General features: G+C 42.2%; 1 protein-coding gene and 1 long non-coding RNA gene across 8 annotated transcripts in view; one reads left to right on the forward strand and one right to left on the reverse strand.

Moving 5' to 3' along the window:
- Window positions 1–18609, forward strand: part of septin9b (septin 9b) — a 36753-nt gene extending 18144 nt beyond the window's left edge. For 3 of the 7 annotated variants that reach the window (XM_049720833.2, XM_049720832.2, XM_049720831.2), the window contains exons 3-11: window positions 12410–12607; window positions 13674–13802; window positions 13905–13986; window positions 14176–14313; window positions 15250–15367; window positions 15458–15553; window positions 15626–15722; window positions 16587–16638; window positions 16717–18609. In XM_049720833.2, coding sequence (XP_049576790.1) covers window positions 12410–12607; window positions 13674–13802; window positions 13905–13986; window positions 14176–14313; window positions 15250–15367; window positions 15458–15553; window positions 15626–15722; window positions 16587–16638; window positions 16717–16936 — 1130 coding nt within the window. In that variant the 3' untranslated portion in view covers window positions 16937–18609. Of the gene's footprint in view, window positions 1–3030; window positions 3196–5036; window positions 5163–12166; window positions 12316–12409; window positions 12608–13673; window positions 13803–13904; window positions 13987–14175; window positions 14314–15249; window positions 15368–15457; window positions 15554–15625; window positions 15723–16586; window positions 16639–16716 lie in introns of those variants that run through there. The other 4 variants (XM_049720835.2, XM_049720837.1, XM_049720836.2 and 1 more) reach the window with 4 other exon arrangements.
- Window positions 18296–20462, reverse strand: LOC125969117 (uncharacterized). The gene is made up of 2 exons (XR_007481444.2): window positions 19884–20462; window positions 18296–19219 (listed from the first exon to the last, which is right to left on the reverse strand). It is a non-coding gene; the product is annotated as an uncharacterized lncRNA (long non-coding RNA).
- Between the last annotated feature and the right edge of the window lie 4104 nt (window positions 20463–24566).

Consider the following 24566-nt stretch of genomic DNA (forward strand, 5'->3'; position numbering starts at 1 on the left):
CAACATCACTTCCAGGCTTCGGTACTGTCATTAGTAACGGTTGCTATTGACATGACAAAATGGCACATGTTGCTTATTTGAATATAATACCCACACACATCTATTTGAAGCATGTCTTGTTTTCATTTCTCAAAACTGCTCTGGTCGGTTTTAGTGGTTTTGAGCTTGTAAGCCAGACAATTTAAAGAACACTGAATTTACCAAGGTCAACATTATCTATGCGAAATCAGGATTTTTACATGTCGCTTGGAAAAAAAAAATCTTGCAGCATAATTCTGAAAGAAAAATAGAATTATTCATTCTGGAAAAATAAAAGCAAAACATTTTGTCGAATTTGGAGTCCAAGCAAAAGGTTCTTAGTGAGAAAATAAAATAGCTCAAAAGAAAACATTAGCAAAACAAGACCAGATTTTTCTTACACACCGTATGTTTATCTTTCTTACTTTTGGTCACCTCCTCTTCTGACCATTTGACTCACTCAAGAGGAAATGACATCATGTATCCCTCACACACATGTACACGCACACACACATGCACGCACGCACTCTCCCTTCCTTCCGGGTTATGTCAAACCGATTGTTTCCCCGCCCGCAGGAGCACTTCCTCAAAAAAAAAAAAAGAGTACTTCCTCTTTCTTGCTCAATGGTCATGTGAACCAAGTCGGTCAGCTTCCTAACGTGATCCCATCAAACTATCTGTCAAAACTCAACACGAGACATTCCATTATGTTTCATCATATGGATTCCCAGTGCCGTATTTTGACAACACATCTGTCATCTTCTAATCTCAAATCACAAACTGCACAAAGATATTGTATCATTTGGATACGTTTCAAGAGACATAAATGAGGCTGCCTTGAGACCAAGGATGAATATCGGCTCTATTTAAGTGTATTGGATGTGTTATCTTGACAGACGGGCCTGCAGTTCATCAGTCCATCAAACAGGACCTTATCTTTTCTGGAGACGTCACTATTGTGCTGTAAAAAACGCTTTCTGATAACGACGCTAATAATGTAGCAAAGTCAACAAATAGTGTCGTTGCTTCATTTTGTTTTCATCAAAGTAGATGTAGCAGTAAATCAAAAAAAAATTTTCACTTTTTCACGTACATAATAAATTCAATCTGGCTCATGTGGAGATCCGAAGTATATCTTTTGTTGCCCAAATAAACACATGATCTGATTTATTCCCCTAAATGTGACGTCATCATGACGGCAACAAGTGGAGCCATTTGTCTCCTCTTTGCCTCAACCTTTTCAAAGTGAAGAGGTGATTGATTACTTTCTACCTGCCCCAAAGTTCACAAAAGAAAGTTTGCATGCAAGTTTACCAGGATTTAGAACTTAGAACAGTAATTTTCAGTGCATTAGTAGTTTGTGGGTTCCTCCTAGCGTTGTAGAACTATTAACAAGTATCTTAGTCATCAATTCTGTTGACAATCACACAGTTTATGAGACAATTGAAATATTTCTCATCACTGTCTCTAAATGTCATTGTGTGCTTGATTATACTAACAATGTTTTTATAATAACCTCAACCAGGACACTCGGAAAAAAAAAACATCCATCTATTTTCTATACCGCTTGTCCCTATAGTCCACAAGAAGAGCGTTAACATATGCCTTTTGACGTCATCGGTCATAAGTCAAATGCACTTCTCAAACGCGCCACCAGGAGGCAGTATGATACAGGTGCAGCTGCCATTGTCGAGCCTTTCAGTTTTTCTATTCAAACTCATTTCAGGGAATGCAAACAAAACAACCTCGACGCATTGTAAGCGGGGATATTACGAGAAGATAGACTTGACACATAGATTTAGATCTAAGTTAAAGCATGGCTAACGTAAACAAACATAAGTTCGGGGGCGTTCTGAAGTTGACGTTTACATTGAGCATCTGGGAGAAGTCAAAGGTTAAAGAAGTTTCCCACCACTGTTGCATGACCTTTGTCCTTTTAAGACAGTTTGGTAAATCCCAGAACTGCCGCTAACACCCCCTCAATAATTTCCCCACTTTCTTTCACTTTCTCTTACCTCCATGTATTTCTCATTCCGATTAAACACCACATACTAAAAGTCACATGATGTCCAAGCAGATAAAAATACTACAATCTGTCTCTTTTTCTTCCGACAAACACTCCAGTCAGCCTTTGTCATCTCAAGAAAGAACAAAAACTTGTGGGCTATGGCCCATCAGTGTCTCATTAAGCAACTCATGGGAGCATTTACTCTCACTTGATAGAATCTCTCTTTGTCCAGGCAGGAAAATGAAACACGATAACAAATTGGCATTTCCATGTCATAATTGAATTGGGATGTGTGGAAAGCAAAAAGTTCATACGTGGTCAGACTTGCTCTGCTAATGATGTTTGGCCTGATGTTGGAGAGACAATAATCGTTGTGTGTGTGTGTGTGTGTTGCAGACAGGAAGGCAGATGGTCAGTTGCACCCCAGTGCAGCCATCTGCTGACTTGTGCCGACATGAAGGGGGGTTTGATGTGTGTCTGCTTGTGCGTGTGTGTACATGTGAAGTGAGCATACGCTAAAACCCCCAAATGGGACAAAGAGTTTGTGTCTCTATTCTTTTTGTGTCGTTGTACCAGCAACTTCAGTTTTGCAGTGAATACAACAAATCAATCGGAAAAAAAAACCCAAAACAACTTCAATAATCTACAAGTACACTAAATGAACATTTTTTTGTCAACAAGTCAGAGAATAGAAGCGTCTCTAGCATTTCTACATCTTTCTTTCCGTCACATAACCCCACAACTGTAGTCGTGGTGCCTTCACAACTCAAACTGAATTGTACAACTTTTAGATGAGTTGTCCTGGGTCCGTTTCGTGAAACGAATCTGATCTTTTGAGCATCAGAACTGGGTCAGTGGTCCGAAAAAAACATCGACTTCCGCTTCTTCTGTCCGTCGGAACTAACCCTCCGCTAATCCAGGAAGGGGCCACGGATTCCCCAGAAGACCGATCCCCTGGAGATGCCGTGTTTACTCTTCGTCAGGGAAGGAATTCACTGCAGAACGTCACAAATAGTGAGGAGGTTAGCGTAAGCACATCGCTGTCAGTCCGTTCGTGCTGGTACAACATTCAGCACATCAGTTAAACAGAGTTGGAGGCGCAATGGAGACACTGGAGATGGATTCATCTTGCAGCGAGACGCACTGCGACCGTGAAATCGAAACTCCGTGTGAGTACCTGTTTGTCTGTGAGAACATGTTTTTGGATTGAGGCAAATCTTCTCTTGTGGATTCGATAAGTAGACACACGCACGCAGACACACACTCTCTCTGTGTCTTTGTATGGCCTTGGTATTTCTGCACAGTATGCAAGACAGTCCAGCTGGGAAAGCTTTGCTGGGTTTACATGGACATGAGGAAACGCAGAAGGCCAAGACGTCCTTCAAAACAAACCTCTTTATGTGATCCAGCTTTAACCCACCTTCCTGCAAAAAAAAAAAATCTCTATATTGTCCAAAAGTGTGAATGTGTTGAGACACTTCACACACATGCTGTCTCCATCTGCACCACAGGGGAGCAGCGCAGCCTCAGTGCAAAAACACAACAGGAAGTCAGATTTTGTTATCATCCCTGGAGATATGTACACCGAGCCAGATGTTCCGCCTCTTTCCTCCGTTTCCATGTCTGCTTCTCACCCTTCCAACCTTTCCCAGCAGTTCCGCCTACTTTTTTTTTTCTGACCTCTGACCTTTTACGCAGGAAGTTTTACCGTGTCGCCAGGGCAGCTGAGTCACCGATGTGACTCGAGTTAATGGCCTCCATGTGTGCTGCGCTCTGATTGGTTCTCAGCAAGAGGCCAATGGCGTTGCTTCGCCTTGGGGCCTCGTGGCATCAGAAGACGCACTTCTCGCATTATGGGGCAGATGACTTCATTTTCAAAATATTTGACTCCTGCTTGACATTTGTCAACGGAAAATGGAAATCCATCGCCCCTCACCATCTGCGAGTGCTTTTCCTTCTCGCAAGGTTAACCACCGTGCTTTGAATTCAAATTCAATTTACTTACCATAAATTAGTTCCGAGCCGGGCTTCTTCGGCTCTTACCAGAACTAATAAAATAACTCTTGACACGTTTGATCTTTAGTTCCCACAAAGAAATAGTAAGGTCAAACACCACTGGTCATAAGGTTCATACTTAATAATTGTTTCCTGAGAGCTTCAATGGAAAATTGTTGGAAGAGAGATGTACTGTGGGAATGATTCGTTCGAACGGTTCAGTCTTGCAGGAAATTCATATGGTCACTAATTGGTGGCCCTGTAGGCACATTCATTTTCAAAAGTATTTGGACACATACAGTTCTTATAGACCTCGTATATCGCCACGGATTTCAAATGATACCAAAAACAAGCGATAGACTGAAATTAAATGTTAGTACCTTGCTCAAGCAAACACAGCATGAGTCTATGAATTAAGAAATGAAATATGCGTTTGATTAGTGTGCTGAGTAGTATACACTCTATACTCAGTTACGCGGAAAACTGCAGCCAAGTGTGAAGATTGAGTGAAACATTGACAGGAAGGAAACATTTGTGCTGAATGTAGTGAAAACTGCTCTCAGTTGTGGTTTGGAGAGTAAGCACAAGAACAAATAATCAAATATATAATTTATGTTGCAATAACCACAACCTGTATTTATCTTTTAGCTTCTATCCGACAAAACGTTGGGAGCAAATTAGACCTGTGGAGATTTACAGTTTACAAATGATATCCTAAGATGATCTTGAATGTTTTAGGGCTGATATTAATGAAAAATGTGCAGTATGGTGGTGATAAATGTGAAATTATTTTGAATGATATTGAAGAATATGGAATGATGTGAAATGTATTCAATTATACATATTGTGGAATGATCTCCATGAAAAATGTATTTTTTTTTTTGGTATGTGGGGATTTTTAGAATTCCCAATGTGAAGTGAATGAGTAAATTTTGGACTAACATAAAATCAGAATGATGTAAATCATGTAATCAATGCGGACGCTTTTGGATAGGGGGCGTGGCTAAATGGCCGTCACGTGACTACGCGGGAGGGCGGGGTTAGTAGCAGCAACAGTGTAGCCTCACCAGCTGGACTTTGCGATTGAGTGTGTGCACCAGAAAAGTGGAAGAAAGCAAGAGCAGGAGAAGAACAGCTTTGGGTGAGTTGAAGCTTTTTTTTGTCTTTCAAGCTAAGGGGGAGACATTTATTTGAATGAGAGAGAGGAAGACGGAGAAGTGCAATGTTGGTTGATTGAGGTGGTCCACTGGACTTGTCAGGTGTGGTAGTGAAGATCAAACTAAAAATCTCATGTCGAGCATTGCTATCCAGTCCATTGTCTGTCTCCGTGTGTCTGTGAGAGAGATGTTAAAGGGGGGGTTGTCACCCCCCCAAATAGAGCCAGCTTCTTTATACCTCCCTCCCATTGTGTCTTGCACATGCATGAATCAATGGACTCCACTGGGAGGGATGTTGTTACTTCTAAAGTGCTTCACAGTTCTGCTGTAGTCCAAAGTTTGATCCTTGAAATGATGGAAGCACATACAAAAGGTGGTTTTATGCTCTGGACTTTAGTGGCAAAGTTCAGGGAGAGTTTACTGGTCCAACTGTGTTGCACGGCAGGAACTCCCCACACCAGTTGTTTGATCCTAATGCAACCACATTAAGTGCCTTTGAGTATTTTTTCAAGCTTGTGGGCTGCGCATATTTGTGTGTTGCCAGAATCTTCTGTGTTTTTGCACTCATGTTCAAGCTACAAGTGCATGCAGCGAGGAAACCATTTCAACACAAAAACTTCCCTGTAGTTGTCAAGCCATGTGTATTTAGCGTCTCAATGGGTGCCAATTAAAGCCACTCCGCCATTGTTTTACATGGACTTCATCACATCAACTCAGTTTGTAAATCACTTTACACACAATTCAATAGAGGCGCTTGAAACCAGCATGAGTGTCAAAATATTTATGGCATGGGATGAAAGGCTGATATTATCACATGGCCGTAATAAGCTAACATTAGCCTACCCTGAGACTACAGTAATCTACTCCAATATTTCCATTTTGCTGCAAGAGTTTGCATTCAACCTCCTTTACTGCAAAATTGCTACATTTGACTATAAATGGGAAGAAATGATCAAAGTACAAACTCATGCTAGCATTAGCTTAGGATGTTGCTTTGAAGACAAAAGTATTTTACTCCATTAGCTCACCTTTGATACCATGTTTTGCTACTTTCCTCAAGAATATTTAACATCAATGTTACAAACATATCCTGTTTTTAAGCGAACAGCTCTTGATTGAACATGTACAGTATTTGATGGAAATTAGTAACGTGAGAGCATTTTTAATTGGCGTTAACTACTTTTGGCCTACTTCATATATTGCAATCATCTTCTAATTTTTCCACACACCTAACCTTATGCCCCATTGCTTATTATCCAAGCAGCCGATCAATTCAAACATCAATCCATCCATTTTTGCTAGCGCTTGTCCTCATTGCGGTCATGCGTAAGTCAAACGTTTCCAACACTGAGTGACGACCGTGAGGTGAAAGGACATCAGTTGGGACCTGCCTTTTGTTCGTCTCCTTGGGGCAGACGCGACAAAGTGGCTAAGAATGCGGCTTGAGATAATATGGCTCCGGCCGGGGTTTGATAGATCAAACAGAATCAGCACTTTTGTCACCCGTGTGTTAGTAAGTCTGCTGTCCACTGGTTTGCTGTGAAATAAAAAGTACTTGATGGAAAAGAAGACAGAAAAAAAATGGTAGTGATGGTAAAGGATTTCAAAATACTTTCAAATTGGAAACAGTAATTCAAAGAATCTGTTCCTGAGTTAATCTGCTGCGCTAATAAAGTATTGATTAACTCTTCAAGTAATGATTTAACATCATACAAGTGAAATAATTAATCTGCTTTTCATTTGAGCCATTCAAGTCTTAAGTGTGAAAAAGTTTTACAGTTGGGATTCAGTCAGAAATTTAACCTAATGTAAAAATAAGACCATTTTCAAGGAGTTCCTTCAAAGTTCTTTTTGAAACATATTTTGCTTGAAAAAAAAAAAGTGGCAGAAGTAGCATTTGACTAAATAGGTTCCTCTTTAAATTTCTGGCAGTGTTAAAAAGTGTTGCTTCCAGATGCTGGAGAAATTGATTGCACATGCCGTTATTTTGAATCGTCATCCATTTGAAGTTCGATCATCCATAGGTTCAGTTATAACCTCCTCCAAAGCCCTGACAGCATTTTTTTTTTTTTTTGCTTTTTACTTGGTGTTTGTGTGATTTACTATGCACTACTTGTGCGTTAGGTCTGAGCTATTTGTCATTTAATAGTTCCCCTTCTGGCTGTACCCTGTGACTTCCTTCTCCATGTGTCTCACATATGAATAGTCAGAGATCTGCATCACAACACCTCCCAACGGTGTTGGCCTTTGCTTTGTCTGTCTCCCCGGAGCTGTTTACATGATTAAAACAAATGTTGATGAAGCCGTTTGTTTGTAGATCAATTGTGTTTTGAAGGAAATATTGAAACATTTTCTCAAAGGTTAGATGTTTGGAAATTTGTGATCTTTTTTGCTCCCCCAACTCCATGAGGGAAACACAATTTCAACACCTCGTCACGCCATCTGCTTTGTAGCGCGTTACCCTCTCGGAGGTTAAAACTGTGTCGGCCAGCACAGGGTTGAAAGATGAAAAAGGCCAGGAGAATTCTCCAGAGCTTTTCTGAAGCGTTGATGTCTGTCTGTGGCAGCTGTGGCCGTCATCGACAAGGCCCCCGTTTTGCTTTTCGCCTCATCACGTGGTGGCCAGAAACGTGTCAGGATTTTTAATTGGTGTGTTTTGGTGATTTGGAAGGTTTCAGTGACATTGCGCTAAAAATCAGTCAAGGCACGATTCTCTATTTTTATTTATTTTTTTACTTACTGTACTGTGGGGTGTGGTGAGAGGGATTCAATCAATCGTATGTGTTAATCCTATAATATTGCCGATTATTAATCCTGCTGGGTGTGCAACAGAGCCAGAGACACGTGGTGACATAAATGGGAACAATACCTAATTTAAAAACAAAATTAAAATTTGCCAGACTTGAATAAAGGCCTAACTGGCTGTGTTAAGGTGCTTGTATAACAAATCGTTTTTCGAAATATTAACTTGACAAGTATTGATTGCCACTGTAATGTTTAGACTGCATACGCTAATGTTTAGCTAACTGTTTGCTAGCTTCTTCTAGTTCTTCTGTTACTGCTTTTTCTTGTTTGTATCCTCATTGTGTGTGTGTGTGTGTCTGCGTGTGTGTGTTTGTGTATTTACATTTTAATAACTGCCAAGTAGAGGTTACCACTGGAATGTTTAGACCGCATAAGCTAATGTTTAGCTAACTGCTTGCTAGCTTATTCCACTTCTTCTGTTACTGCTTGTTCTTCTCATCGTGTGTGTGTGTTTACATTTTAATAACTGTTCGATGTGTGTGCCCTAGAACACGTATGTCGGGATGTATGGAAACAAAATCACCCTTTTAAAAACATTTGACAACACATTCAGTTCCAACATACAAGCCAATTAGAGCCAAATTGTGCGTGACCCAAAACTTTTCGGTCCCTTCCTGCAAGAAGTGACTCTGACTGGAAAACGTGAAGATATTTGGATGGTTCTCAACCGCTTCGGTGTCAGCACTTTTCCAAAGCAGCCTATTATGTTTTGTAAAAAAAAAAAAAAAAAAAAAAACGTTCATCATATTGGCCAAGGTGACTGCTGCATAAATTATCCCAGCTGTCTGAAAAATATGCAGAGTAACACTCAGAGTTTTTTTCTTTTTTTTTTTTCCTATAAGTCCACCGATGGGCCAATTTTGCAAAAGAAAACGAGGAGAAATATGTGAGGGGAGCCCAAGACAAATACAGTACATGCACACCTACAGGAAAGTGGGAAATCCAGTCAAGGTGAACCCAGGCAAAAATCCAGGGATTTCCTCTCATGAGACTTTTTTTTTTTTTTTTTTCTAAATAGCAGGCGCTTATAACTACAGACAGTGTTTAAGGGCTGTCAGCAAACGTTTGAGTAGAAGAGCAGATGAGCAAGCCTGCAGGGAAACGGTTAAAAAAAGCAAAGTTCTAACCTGTACACAGAAATCACATTTGAGCACGAAAAGAGTTCATCCCTCGGGGGATCGATTTGTTATGTCTGCGATGATCTATTCGGTTTTATGCGGGTAGCCGAGAATCAAAGTTATTTATGCAATCTGATGTCATTGCAGTCACATCATGCCACACCACAGCAGACATTGGGCTGTTAGATTCATTTATCGTCGAATACATCGACATGTTAGCAAAACGCTTCCAGGTTCACGGAGATACACGAACCATCGTGGAAAATCAAGATCAATTCTTGATTCCAATGAATATTGCGCTTATTCAGGAACCTCACTCTTAAAATAAGCCGACATTTTGTTCATTGATACAAACGCTCCAAATTTTTTTAATGCTCAGTACCAGTCGACGACAAGAAGCAGTTACATCATTAGGGTTAATGATGTGTTGAATATTCCATGAGTCATTTTTCCTATTTTGTTTTCCTCTGCTGCTGCTGCTTTTCCTCCCTGAAAGATTTTTATTCTTAACTCATGCGTGGGATAAAGATAAGCAGTCTAATATCCAATGTGCATCCATTTTCTGATAGACCCAGTATGGATATTCCTTGCCAAAGTTCCATTTCATTAAGGATGAGAGAATGGAATTGTCTTTGATAGAATCCGTGCATTCATGCACAAATTAAAAGCTCGACCTCGTCTCCAGCCATCAAACAGAGCTGGAGCCTCAGCTAAGCCTCTTTCCAAGTCACAAGGTGAAGACAAAAATCATCTGATCTGATGTTTTTATTGGAACTGTCCTCGTCGCTGAACATCTGCTTTCACTTTCAGCTGTTTTCACCAAGGGAGTTAAATGGAGGAATGTTTTCAGTGGCTCAAATATGTTCATGTTTTATTGGGTGGGGGTCAGGTGTTGATCACACAGTGGGCCAGAAAGGAAATATAATTCATCTGTGCCACGCTCAAACAGAAACAGGTTTCTGGAAGACTAATCTTGTTAACGACCGAATAAAACGTCGACTTTGAGGTGTACAGGGATATAAAAAGTCTACACACCCCTCTTCAAATGTCAGGTTTTTGTTATCTGAAGAAAATAATTTCTCTTCTCACTTGTACAACCCAATTACAGAAAAAAAAACCTGGAATAATGCGATTGCAAAAGTGTACACACCCTTAACAACACCCCCATCAAGGTATTTTACGCTACAAAGTGGCCTATCTGTGTGTTACAATGCTGCGTTCCGATTTGCATGTCACGCCGTAGTGGTGATATGAGTCACACTTTACGTCCGCGCTCATTTGTCACATGCTTACTCGTCCGTAAAGGCCGCGTGTGTGGCAAAGGTCAATCACGCCGTTGCCATTGTGCCACATTAGAACGCTCTAATTAAGACGTGACGTGATACCCCTGCAGCCTTGACACTTGGGGAATCACATAATCACTTGATGACGCTAGCTGGAAAATGTCGTACATGATTGTTGTTCTTGTTTATGCATCTGTCCCTGTCGGGGTGTCGCTCTATTCTTAGAAGCACAAATCTACGACCGCCAGTGGTGTCCAGAAATGAAGCATGTCCGTTCAGCTCATTTGCAGCCATCTCGCTCACTAACACCAACCAATCCTTGAGGACAGCGACCTGACTCGTAATCGACTTTGACTCACCGTCGGGCGCTATTCAGAGGTTTCGTGTTACAGCGTGGATTAATCTGCATTCCTGAGTGTCAAGATTGCCTTTTGCTCATGACTCCAATGCCCTCCTTGACCTGGTCCATTTCAAGATCTTTGCCAGCACAAGGGAGTTTGTCAATCAGCGGCAGAAAAGGTTCAACTTAGCAAAATGTTCGTTCCCAGGTTTTATCCCACACAATTACATTTTTATTTTATTTGTTAAAGGCCCTTTTGTTGTCCTGGATCTCATTCCGTTACAAATATGCTCATCGTCTACGTTTAGCGAGATTTGGCCGAAGCACAGTGAGGACATTGATGCGGTCGAATCAAGTGGGAGTTGCGAGATGAAAAGCGGTGAAAGACACCACAGAGGCCGCAAGTAGGTGTGGCGCACCCTCGTGCACGGCCCAAAACTGCGGCGCTTTTGTCTTTTATTGGACGAGGAGCAAACAGAGATTGAGTGGAGGGAACATGAGAACTGCCTTGTGCTGTCAAGGTCTGCTCACAGGGATGCAGCAAGACATTTTTGGGGCCTCAGTCAAAAACGACGATAATGATAGCTGTTTCGAACTCCACTTGGAGTTTCCATTTCCAATGGTGACCCATTTGTAAGAAGCATGGGATGGATGCCCATGTAGAATGTTCCAAGTGTTTTTTTTTTTTTTTTTCTGCTGTTGTTTTTGCCTCTTGTGTGGCGTGCTTTGCTGGATTGGATGATTGGAGCTTTATAAGTAGCACTAAATTTTAATGTTTTAACCAGCGTGCTCAACTTCCTGTTTTTGTCGTTTGCTTTATGGGACTGTCGGATGGAGTTGTTGGCAAAAGGAATCAGATTTAGTAGTAGTAGAAGGACTGTCGTGACTTTGTGGCATCAATTTGAAAACACAATATATTGGTTGCTAGCTAGCTAGCTAGCAATGGCGCAACTGCTTTACTAATGTTGCTCACGGAGTAACAAAAAGTGCCAAGTAAGCTATTTTATTTTAAAAATCCCACCTATGAGATATTTAGGTTGGCACAAGACACAACAATTCTCTTGAATAACGCCACGGATGAGAAATACCTCTGTCCATCGTGAACAAATAAAATATAGCAACAAAGCATGTTGACTGAGCTTTCTTATCATGTGATGACACTTGGCATTATTAAATTTTTCAAGTCTAGTGTGGCTTTTGTAATCAAATAATTGTTTCAATTTGTCCAGTTAATTTAGATGCACCCAACTTAGTAAAATACAGCATCCAAAGTTAGTCCTATCAACTTGAAGTACACTATACCATATATACCATCTGCAGACAACTCTGCGGCTTTTTGACAAGTACACAGGATGTGTTGGTTCCTCCCACAAAGGGCTCGGTGTGTTACAAACTTTTGTACTCTACTCGATAGAGAGGTAAGGCGTGATTTGGAGTCGGGGGCATCGGGCTGTTGAGCTGCTATAAATCTCGAAGTCACAGGAAGCGCTTGGAATTCAAAATATTTGCTGTAGTGTCTGCTCAACTCATTCTCATTTGCTGATTTAGTTTTGGTGAAGAACAGTGAAGTCGACTCGAATGAGGTTGTCAGGTCAATGACGGTTAACTGAAACGGCTTGTCGTCAATGCGAGGTAAGCATCTCTGGTTGCTCATCTCATCAATCATCTCTCCATGCTTCCTTCAGGGTCAGAAGTCAGTCTGGGCCACAGCAACATGTCGGACTACACCAAGCCACACCACGCCAACCCGCCGCACGGCAAAGGCGACAAGACTCACCACGGGGGCGGCGGCGACTTCAGCTACGTCGGCATCGACGCCATCCTCGAGCAGATGAGGAGGAAGGCCATGAAGCAAGGCTTTGAGCTCAATATCATGGTTGTGGGTGAGTCCAATGAATGTCAGAAAAGTTCCAGGACTGGTGGCACAAGCTATCCTCTCCATTCCTCTGTTCCTTTGCGTGCATTCATTTCGGTGTCGAGTCAGGAAGTTTTGCGGTGGTGGTGACTCAGTAAAAGTAAGTGTTGAAGTCACGCTGCTTTCTGTGGACCACTTGTCTGGGTCAACATTTGATGCGTTTACAGCCTCTGACCATAACTCATCGAGTTCACCAGCCTTGTTCCTCGGTCATGCTTTTGTTGGCGAGAGCCGATATTTATCGTCAGAATAATTCAAGATGACTTTAACTGCTCTCCAGACTCCTACAAAGCACATGCGGTCATCGCAAAAGCCTCGCTTGCGCTCAAATAAACGACTTACCTTTCAAGCCGTCCTGTCCTGTAACTCCACAAATGGTTACTTCATTTTTTTTTTCACTCTTTGAAACGGCCGCACATGTTTCCTATAAAACCTAAAGCTGTCATTTTTTTTCTTACGTGTTTACAACAGTTATTGACTCAGCACGCAATTCCATAAAAACAATCACATGGTATCCATTATGAATATTTTGGGGTTTGGGCTGCCACATTCCAAAATGTGGAACAAAGAAGTTCTTTTTATGGAGGAACTTTAGGGCAGAATAATGAACACGCAGTGGGGACGTTGTAATAAATCCTGCACGGAAAGAATGGAATGCCATATTTCCATTGACTTGATTTAAATTTGTTACTCCTGCTTTGATTCCAAACCCTATAAGGTGTTAACATGTCCAAAACCATAACGCTAAACAGTTGTGCATTCCTGCTGCATTATTATTAATATTTTTCGCATAACAAAGTAGAGTTGAAGGCAGCCATGCTGCGATCGAATGTTGAACCTTTTTTAATCGTCGCTGTGGGCCGATTCACCGATTTGAAGCTGACATGTGTCAACTTGCTTTCTCGTGCAAATGAAACCTGAGCTTGGGTAATAAAGCACTCCACTGCGGTACCAAACGATGAAAGTGTGAAAGGTGAATGAATTATTACAGTGATTTAAAAAGAAAAATGTGTGTGTGCGTTTACGGCGGACAGGGCAAAGCGGCTTGGGCAAGTCCACTCTGATGAACACGCTGTTCAAATCGAAGGTGAGCCGCAAGTCTGTTGAGCCTGACGCCGGGGACAGGATTCCAAAGACGGTAGAGATCAAGTCCATCAGTCACGGTGAGTTATGGCTCATCTCCACATTTGACTCATTTTGGGGGGAAAACACACCCGAGAACAAGTCCGAGCCTTCGACTAACTCATCGGTGTTTCTGCGTGCAGATATAGAGGAGAAAGGTGTGAGGATGAAACTGACGGTCATCGACACGCCAGGCTTTGGGGATCAGATCAACAATGAGAATTGGTGAGACGTCAGTGGATATTAAAAAAAAAAAAAACTCGTCTTCGGTCTGTCACACAACTGAAAGAGAGAAAAAAGGACTAGAATCCACGTGCTAATATATTTGCAACATTCCAGATCATTTATACGAGTTGTTTGGATTTCTCGGCAAAATTCTATTTGAATTGTTTCAGTTGTTTTGATTTCTCTCAGCTGGCAGCCCATCATGAAGTTCATCAATGACCAGTACGAAGCCTACCTGCAGGAAGAGATCAACATCGACCGGAAGAAAAGGATTCCAGACTCCAGGGTGCACTGCTGCATATACTTCATCCCGCCCACTGGCCACTGGTGAGCACACATTAGCCTAGCATGTTGCTAACCACACACAGCCGTGTTTCCCACTGCTGCCAAGACGACGCAGGCCAATCCATCAGTTGGAGCGCAGTAGGTTCTCTCGCGACCACATGTGGTAGTCATTACCTCCTCAGAGACGCTCGAGTAGGACTTTGGAGAATCGCAAAGTAGCCCAACTCGGTTGAGCTCACACATTTTAGAAGCGTCACGTTGACAGATGATAGTAACCATTCTATTTTTTATTTGTACAAAAAGAAAAAAAACGACCGCGCGTGACCTCCTAGTCTTTGTTCACTGTTGCCGCATGTTTCCGACGTCCAGCCACTGCGTTTTTGCGTGTTTGACAGCCTCCCTCATGGTGTGTTCATGCCACCGCAGCTGTCGCTTCTGGAATGTGCAAGCGCTCTGTAACTATACGCCTCGGATTTGCAACACGAGGCACAACTCAACCACTTCACTGTACATATTGTTTGCTTACATGCAGATGCAATAGTCACCGTTCGCTGAATGTGTTTGAAGAAGAAGCATCTGTCAGTATGTTGGCGGCCGGGAAAACAGAGTTCTTGGCAAGCGCCACGCCGGCACGGCTTGAAATGTACATTTTGGACGCATGATTGAATGAAGGCTCGGAAATGCACACTTGTGAGGGAGGGCTAATTAGCAAATGCCCTTTTTGAAACCTGCTGCGTTCATTGCATAGCATGTTCCTCTAATTTTACTTGCATGTCGGCGATGTCATTTTATTTGGATCGTTGAACAGCAGCCAGCCACCGAACAACAGCAAAGCATTCCTAATAGTAGCCAAGCCAATTCAGCCAGCCCAAATGTAACGGCTGCCATCTAGTGGTTGCTTCGGGTCGTTGCAGCCTACCGTGTCTGTGGAGTGACGTCAACGTTGCATCGTAGCCATTTTCCGCTGTCCTTTTGCAGTCTGAGGCCTCTGGATGTGGAGTTCATGAAGCGTCTCAGCAAGGTGGTGAACATCGTGCCCGTCATCGCCAAGGCCGACACGCTGACGCTGGAGGAGAGGGACTACTTCAAGCAGACGGTGAGCGCCGCCACGTCAGCAAATGAACGCGGTTGAGAGCCGTTCTCCTCTTTGACCCGCTCAACCTCAAGCACTTGCTTTTCCGCTCAGATAAGGGAAGGGCTGCGAGCCAACGACATCGACGTCTACCCTCAGAAAGAGTTTGACGAGGACGCAGAGGACCGGATGATTAATGATAAAATTAGGGTAAGGTTATAAATGATGATGAAATGTGAGTAAAATCGCCATGAAACTATCAAAGCATGACCCTGTTTCCAGGAAATGATCCCGTTTGCAGTGGTGGGCAGTGACCAGGAGTACCAGGAGAACGGGAAGAGGATTCTGGGAAGGAGAACAAAATGGGGCACCATCGAGGGTAATACACACGTGATATGGACAAACATGTGCAGCTTAAATACAACGTGTGTTGCTTGTTTAAAAAAAAGAAAAAAAATAACCCTAACCCTATTTTGTTGATGGGAGTCAATGTTGAGGCAAAGAATCTGTTTCATTTTGTATTAAGAGATTAGAAATTCATGCTGGAGATCTTCCTTCAAGTCTGCCGGATTCTATCCCTTCTTTATCTGTCTGCCTCTTGTATAAAGTGTGGGCGGTTTCCTTTCGGTTTCTCAAGAGTATTGGGCCTGACATTTATTGTTGTTTTTGGCTCGTAAACCTGCAGTCGGGAGGTGCGGGAGGGCTTTCACTCAACAAAAGAATGGAGCTGATAGCAGAAAGTATGAGATAATTGCCTCCAATAATCTAAAATATTATTTAAGTAATGTTTATAGCGGCAACCAAAATATAGTATTTCTTTTTCTGAACAAATGACATCGCAATTTGTCAAGTAGCCATCAATCGTCTCGTGCAGCTAAAAAGCTTTTTTTTTTTTTAAATTCTCAATTCTTGCAGTTCAATGTAAGTGTTAGATGATATGAATTCGCTACCATACTGTCTCCTTCAGTTAAAGTCAAAGAAACTAAATGAAAGCTGAGTGACTTGTCTTAGCGCTGTGTGGGGGGGAAATCGTCGCATTCGCTTTGGTGAGCAACACCGCCGCCCTGTGGTCAAGACATGACTTGCAGGCAGAGTAGCGCCGAGTGGATTTATGAGCTCATAATCATTTCTCATTATATCGTTCGAGCTAACGGCTTGCTTGATTTGAGTGTTGAGTTCCATTTGTGTGCATCAGGAGAAGAAATGATTAAATAATGGCACCACATACTGTTTTGTTTTGCAGTCGAGAACATTGCACACTGTGAGTTCGCTTACCTGCGAGACCTTCTGATCAGGTACCTTCAAATGCAGGCCGTCACCATCACATGATTCCTTTCTACTTTGCTTAAGACCAAACTTTTTCTTTTCTCCAGGACGCACATGCAGAACATCAAAGACATCACGGGCAGCATCCATTACGAGACGTATCGCGTGCGCCGACTAAACGAGTCCAACAGTCACTTGAGCGCTCACCCGTCCGAGCGTCCTCCTGCTCAGCTCAAGGCGAACGGTCAGGCCGAGCCGCTGCCGGGCAGCGGCGTGCAGGTCAACGGAGCGGCGATCCAACATCAGGTCCTCACCCATGAGATGTAGGCCCCTCGCATATACACCCGACTCTCTTTACGTGAGCGGTGTTCCGTGCGTGTGAAACTATTTTCCGAGTGGGACTTTTTTCAGTAACAAGCCACTTTACTATTACTATGATGAACATGGAGTGGGGCATTGAACCAGCCTTCTAAACGTTCACACTTTTCAGATTGTTTATGCTAATTAGGATGGTGAGGGAGAGGCAGTGGTTCGTTTACCCATCGCTGGCGGAGCTAGGATTTTTTTCCCGATGGGCAGCGTCATGGATACCTCAGCGGGTCTGCAAAACCAAAAAACCACGTCAATTATCCGGCCGGACGCCTGATGTACCTACAAACTAGAATTCAAAAACTCCTAAGATTCTCGTTTGTAAAACATGCCCATCAGAGGAGTGCAAGAACCCTATTGGAAAGAGAGAGACACAAATAATAGACCAAGATAATATGACGTACCTGGGGGAGAAAAAAATTCCGCAAAAATAGTATTTGATTTTTAAATCAAAAGTCGTATTTGTTTAAGGCAAACGTGTAATTTCACGGGACTATATATGAAAAAATAAATAATTTATGAGATTGCGTTAAAATTCCGACATTGTCATCATACTACGCTATTATTTTTTTTTCAAACAACTTAATTCTAATGGGCTATATTTTAGGGTTAAAAAAATGATTCCTGTAATCTTTTTGTTTTTTTAAAAATCCCCCTCTAAACAAACATAAAACTTTTGAGTGTGGCCCTTTTTGCTTGTCCATTGGCCCCTGCCAAGATTCCTCACCCCTAATAAAAAGCACAGGGAAGAAGCTCCCATAGCATTTAAACATCAGCCAAACGAAAACAAAAATAACTTTTTCTATTCTAGATTAGCGCTGATTTGTGCTGACCGTCCGCTTTACTTTTGTGTAGTCATTCACGTAGTTCCGTGTCATTACTTGTCAGCATTCACTTGGAGTAGCGTGACTGTATTAAGAAGGAAGTTTTGTCCTCCACCCCCCTCCCCCACCCCACTGTGATGGTTGTTAAAAAAAAAAAAAATCTATATATATATATAACCTCACTGTCTTATCTTGTCTAAAAAGCAGTCATCTTGTATTTGTTCAATTACCTTTCTATCTTTAGTCATCTCATTCTATTGTTACTGTAAACAAATGCTTGCCATCCCTTTGTTCATTTCTTTTGGCCCCTAAATAAATATTCAAGTCACTTTTTGTTTGGTAAATATTTGTGCGTTCAGTGAAGCTATTCTTTTAGCAAATGTTAAATTGAAGGTTTGTAGCAAGTACATAGCAACATTTAAGGTGAAAGGATTTGTTTGTGAAGTGCACGTTCGTAGCATTCGTTTAGTTTCAGTTGCATGTGATGCTGTCGTTTAGAGATGAATGCCACAATACTTCCTTAACATAAGAAGCAATTTTACTCGTTTTTTTTTTTTTTTTAAATAAGTACAAACTGACTCAAGGAGCATCTTTTACATTTCCATAATTACAATTCACATACATGTCATTTCACTGCCGCTTTGTTATCGAGCAAAGGAGTACAGTTCCACATCCGACGGAAGTTGTCGGTGACTTATTGTTCATTGTTGTATAGTTCATTGACTTTTGTGACCGTATAATAGAATTATGGATTTATCTTTGATATGTTATGCTCAAAGAATAAAAATGGCTATTTTTATTGTTTAACTTGTTTGTCTGAGACGAGATTCGAACCCCCGAGCCTGCTGGCTGCGAGATAGCCATGCTGTCCACTGGCGTAGCTAGAGGAGGGGAGGTGGGTACATGGGGCATTGCACCCCCACATGTTGCAAATGTAGGGGTCAGGCCCGCATAATTGACTCCTGGGTATTTCTATTTATTTTTTTCCCCTTCGTCCGTCTGCCATAACCCCTACAAATTCCACGCACAAAGTAAATGATTATCGAAGCCAGATAAAGGTGATGGGCTTTTGAATTCATCATCATTTGCAAACATCACTCGAGACTGCGTGCGGCTTCCCTGCAGGTTGCCTTGTCTCAGGGGTCAAAGGTGATCAGGCAGGCGTCTTGGTTCAGGTTTAGCATCGTGCAAAAACTTTCAACTGTTTGCTAAGTCATGTTTGGGAAGAAGCCCTCTTCTGCAGCGCTCGTACAAAGTTAAAGATCTACGTGTACCCGTGCGGTCCAGTGGTGGCCCTGAGCAATTTGGTGTCCTAGGCAAGATGTTCCCTGGAGCCCCCTGGCCGTGGCCGTGGTGTGCCACAAGACAGTCAGCTGGAGGGCGTTTGGTGTGATCCCCCAAACAGAATTGTCAAAGCCTGCAAAATGGAGGGCGCCATTTATATCTAAATATGCATTTATATGGGGTAGAACAACTTGGAAAGAAAAAGTATAAAGTAAGTAATATTGGGTGGTTGAAGGTGACCCCCTCCCCAACTGGCGCCCGAGGCAACGGTCTAGTCTGCCTGGCGGTAGCTACGGACCCAGGTACGGACCTTGCAAGTCTCAACTGGATTAAAGGAAATATCTACGTAACATCGGAACAAAGCCGGCTGATTCGGCTTTTTTAATGTGGCGCGTCTAAGCTGTAGTTCTGTTAAAATAACACCAAAAGACCAAGGGCAGATGTTTTGCAAAGAAAAATAAGAGAAGAAACCCCATCAGTGGTTGTAAACACCTTCACTGGCTCACCAGCGTCGTCGTTACCAGGCAGATTTTCTGAGCAAAGACGGTGGCACTAACTAAGTGGAAAAAGGCGCCGAGATGTTTTGCTATTTTGGTCAAACTTTGGACAAATCAGTTTTTTTCTCCAACTTTTCTCCTGAGCATAAGAGAATTTTGCAAACGCAGTTTCCCTGTGTGGAGTGTGTGCGTGTTGTCCCTGTGCGCGCGCACATTCTAAAAACGTGTGTGCCCTGTGCGAAGGAAATGGTGCACAAGAAGCTTTTTTGTGTGGCCAGCGGCTTTCCTGCAACATCTAACCTTGGACCTGGAACTTTTCGGCTGGTGACACGTCGGCCGTGTACTCTCCCTCGTCGCCTTCTTTCAGGGTCTTGATCGTCAGTATTTTCTGGTGGTCAGGATCGAACGCATACTTTTCAGCGTCTGCCGTAATTGGAGTAGTTCCTTTCTTCCATTCGACAGAAGTGGCAACTGTGGCTTTGATTGTCAATTTGACGTTCTGGCCCTTCTTGCGCTTGCACGTCACAGTTTGGGTATCGTCGCCCGAGCATTCTTCACTTGTCTGCACCGCTGTCAGCACTAGAAAAGCAGAAGAGGGCAAAGTGTATCATCACTCACTCTGGTCTGGTCTGGTCTGTGTGCAAAGTACACATTTGAGGAAAGACTGTTAAGACGCTATTTGCCGTTTTCATTTCTGACTATTCATTTAGCCATTGTCAATTGTTATGTTACTTTTTGTTTGCGAGAGAAAAAGATGAAACTGCACTGGCCCCAAACTGTAATCCGCTATTAAGACCAAATTCAATTCGCCCTTCTTGTTTGCTTCCATGACTGGTTTGAAATGTTTTGTTTTAAACAGGTTTTCTTTTGAAACAAAGGTTAACATTGTGATTGTCATTAATATGTGTCAAAATATCTCCAGCTAATTTTCTCAGACATGCTGGTAAAAGCCACAATGCATAAAAGTGAAAATTGTGTCTATTTTGATTTTGTTTTCATCTGAGATTATGGACATTTTGATACTACGTAGCCATGCATCATTTGTACATGACAAAACATAACTGTTTTAAAGTCAAACTCTGGAAAGTGTAGTCTTTTTTGATCAAGTCAAAACGAAAGATATATATAAAAAAAGCAGGCACGGACTGCAAGTGTTTTGAACTCTAATGAAAGTGTACAAAGCAGGTCTAAGTGGGTCGTGTATTGCACCACTGCCCCCTGCTGTTCATCAACAGCATCACCATCTCCAACTCCTGCCAACATAAATGAATACAGAAATGGAGACATAAATAAATAAATGGATAGATGAAAAAAAAATAGAGATAAATAGATGGATTGATAAATAAATAAATAAATAAACCTGTCAATGGTGACATTAATGCATCCATTAATACACACAATATTTATCCCACTTTATTTAAATTTCCATCATCATCATCATCACATTGGTCCACAAGCCCTTGTGAGACCTCCTCACTCCATCCACAGTTGCTCGCATGCATCTTCCCAAAGCCTTATCAAATCTCTGTTTTCACGAGGAAAATTTACGCTAAGCTCACCTTATTTACATTTATATGATCTGATTTTCTGTCCTATAGAAGCTATGCAAATGTGCCCTTTTCATGCGTCTTGTAGATTTGTAGCAGGTTATGGAGGAAAAAAAAAAATGCAATGTATTGCCCACTAGGAAAAAGGAAGACCTGATGTACGATTTCTGGACCTCATGGATTTTGTAATGATCACGGGGAGATAGAACACGAGATTGATATGCACCATATTTATTTCCCCAAATGTATCTACAGATCCTCCCCTTGTGGGCTTCTGAATTTCACCATCAGGTTGTTTTGATGGCATGTGACGCGAGGCTTTTGCAGGCTCTTTCACACGTTTATGTGCTCTATGTGTGTCCAGAAGGTAGCAGAAGGAGAAAAGCATTCAACAAGTGCAGCTTGCCTTCTGTCAGCATATTGCCAAGTATTCCTCAAGTTGGAGAGGCACGTTACAGCCCACCATTCAGGCTTCCATCTCCAGCCTGGACTGGCCAACAACTTTACCTCTTGCATTCCATGTTTCAAAAATGCTGATGGATGGAATATTCAGGAGACACGCCAAGCGAGACCTAATAATATAATCTGGGTAATAAGGAATTCATTTTCTCCCCGACTGCTCTTTAACTCGAGTGTTGATACTGTGTAAGAGAGATCACGAGGCGAATGCTGGTGATGGAATGTTGAACGTAATATATGGAATTCATCATATTTCTTTACCCTCCTTCTTCCCTCTCTTTCTCTATGCATCAATATTTCTGACACAGTAGCTTCATGCACCCTTTCAACATCTTTGACCCCAGGTAATCGCGTGCACATTTTGGATGGTCTAAAAAAAGAGCAAAATATTTTGGAATACAGACACAGACGATATTACAGGACTCACCGGCATATATTCTTTATCCTACGTAAAACAAGACAAACAGCTTTCACTTACTGTTTTTTTATTTTCTGTATGACCAAAACCTGGGCAAATTACGGCCCGCGGGCCACATCCGGCCCTTTGTGCTATCCCTGTCCGGCCCGCATGAGGCTAATCGTAATTTAAAAAAAATAAAAATCGTGTCGTGCGTACAATACAACTGTTTCGCTTTTATTTTGAAAGGAGTCGCACTTCCGTGTAGCATGCGTGCATGTGAGCTTTGCGTGTAGGTGAACGGCGCGAAGTAATGCTGCCCTCAAAATGTGTGCTAAAGCGAAGAAAAGAAAAGTTGACAAGGAGCGCCGTGTTTTCAACAAGATATGGACTGCAAAGTACTTCTTCACAGAAATGAAAGGTAAAGCCATGTGCCTGATTTGTGGTACACAGGTCGCTGTGTTTAAAGAATATAATTTGAGTCGCCATTACACGACCAAGCATGAGAAAAAATACATGTCTGATAAACAGGGCGCTGATGCATTGCTAGCAAAACTGCAAGCCCAACAAGGACTTTTTATCAAACTTCACACCTAGAGATGGAGCGGCTTTGTCATTTGAGGACAAGTTAAAGAAGTTAAAAATAAATTCTACTGATTAATAATTGTTTTTTTATTTCACCTTTACACCACAATTTCACATAGCTTAATATAAATATAAACATTGTATTCTTCTAATTACCAGCACTAACTATTTAAAATAAATAATTTAGTGCATTTTACAATGGAAGAAAATTGAGCAGGTTTAAGTTATCGTAGGTGTGGTCCTCTGACACAACTCAGGTTTTTCATGTGGCCCCTTGTAAAAATTAATTGCCCACCCCTGCAATGTATTACACTGCCCTCCAGTGGTCAAGCTAGGTACGCCAAATGGCTCAGCACAATGAATTGAGTTAACCGAGATACTTGATCTGTTTAATCAATTCCTCTGTTTTTACAAAGTAAATTGTAGTACTGTTAAGGATCCCAAGTAAAAAAAACATTTCATTTTAAGTAGAATGATGATTTCAGATACAAGGTCATAACGTTAGGCTATGACTGAAGAGAAATCATAAGTTCTGTTTCCGTGCACCCCTCCCCACCCCCTCCTACTCTCTGCTTGTTTTCATCCTGATGTTAATCAGGAAGTAGGAGTCCATCGCTGTCAATGCTTTGGAGTTTTATTGTTGCTCAACACCCCCATCCCCATCCCCCTCCTCCTCACCCATCCAGACTGCTCTCACTGGCCTCCAATGGGGAGACATCAATAACCCTCCCCCATAAGCACATACGTGTGCTCGCTGTATGTGCCACAACGTTCATGGCCTGGCTTGCTCTTGCTTGGCTTAGCCATCCATCTCTCTGCCCCCACCTGGTTCTTGCTCTCGCCTCCTCCAGCCATCACAAATGCCCCCCCCCCCCCTTCCTTTTCCCCACTATTGCATCTTCTACCTGAGTGCATTTGTCATCCCGACGCTCTGTGAGCTACGGCCGATGGGCAAGGGGGAAAAAAAAAAAAAAAAGAAAGCTCTCTGAGGCAATATGCAAACATGCAAAAAGGTAGGTTGCCCTGGCAACAGCTCGGAGGTTATTTCCAAGCTCTGATGGAAATCAATGTCATGTGCCAGGCAGGCAGGCACCTCCGTTCTTGGGTAAATTAGAAAAGGATTGGGGGGGGGGGGAGGCAGCGCATGAAAGGACAAAGAAAAATGCCGAGAAAAGAAATGCGAACATTAACATTAAGCTCTCCTGACGTCTTCCAACATGCTGTGGGCGCACAGCCATGGGTTATTTTCACTTTCCGTGCTTTTTTTCCTTTTCCCACTTTGGCATTCACCGTGCACTTCGCTCCGCTCCGTGACACCCGCCTTTCCTTGCATGTTTATTCACATCAATGAAAGAAAAACAAACTCCTCAGCATGCAAGGCAGGCGATTCAGAAAGATAAATAACAGGAGAGGAGGAAGCGACGTGTTGTTGTCGTAGGTGTTTGCCCAACGTCGTCGTTTCAATAACAAGCAACAATGTCACGATATTGATTTTTTTTAATTCATGTAAAACAGGCTAGTCTAAATCTTTTGCTCATGTCATATTCTGTTTTGCAATAAAAAATATTTCACCTTATTGTTAGTGTGCAAGGATCAGCTTTGATGGTGATAATATATTTATTGAAAATATTCATCATGTAGCTAAAAAGCAAAGCGTGGAGAGTCTCTGTCACGACTGTCTCTACTCTTTTTGTCTCTGTCTTTTGACCAGAATACAATATGATGTGATCACATGACCACATCTGACGAGCCTGTAGCTGTGCATCCTCATTTGCATATTAACACGCTGTTCACACTCCACTTGGCACGTTGGCAGCCCACCACTTATCCCATTACACAGTGTCACTGATTGCAGCATGGTGGGCCGGTCAGCTCATCTCCCGTGGTGTCGGGATTTGGCTCTACATTCAAAGTTCCTTTTTTTTTTTTTTTTTTTTTTACAGCAAGGGTTCTCCCGCAAGACGTCTGTGACATTTCTCTTAAGCTTCGTCATCA

This window comes from Syngnathus scovelli, chromosome 5 (genome assembly GCF_024217435.2).
Source record: "Syngnathus scovelli strain Florida chromosome 5, RoL_Ssco_1.2, whole genome shotgun sequence".
Classification (NCBI taxonomy): domain Eukaryota; kingdom Metazoa; phylum Chordata; class Actinopteri; order Syngnathiformes; family Syngnathidae; genus Syngnathus; species Syngnathus scovelli.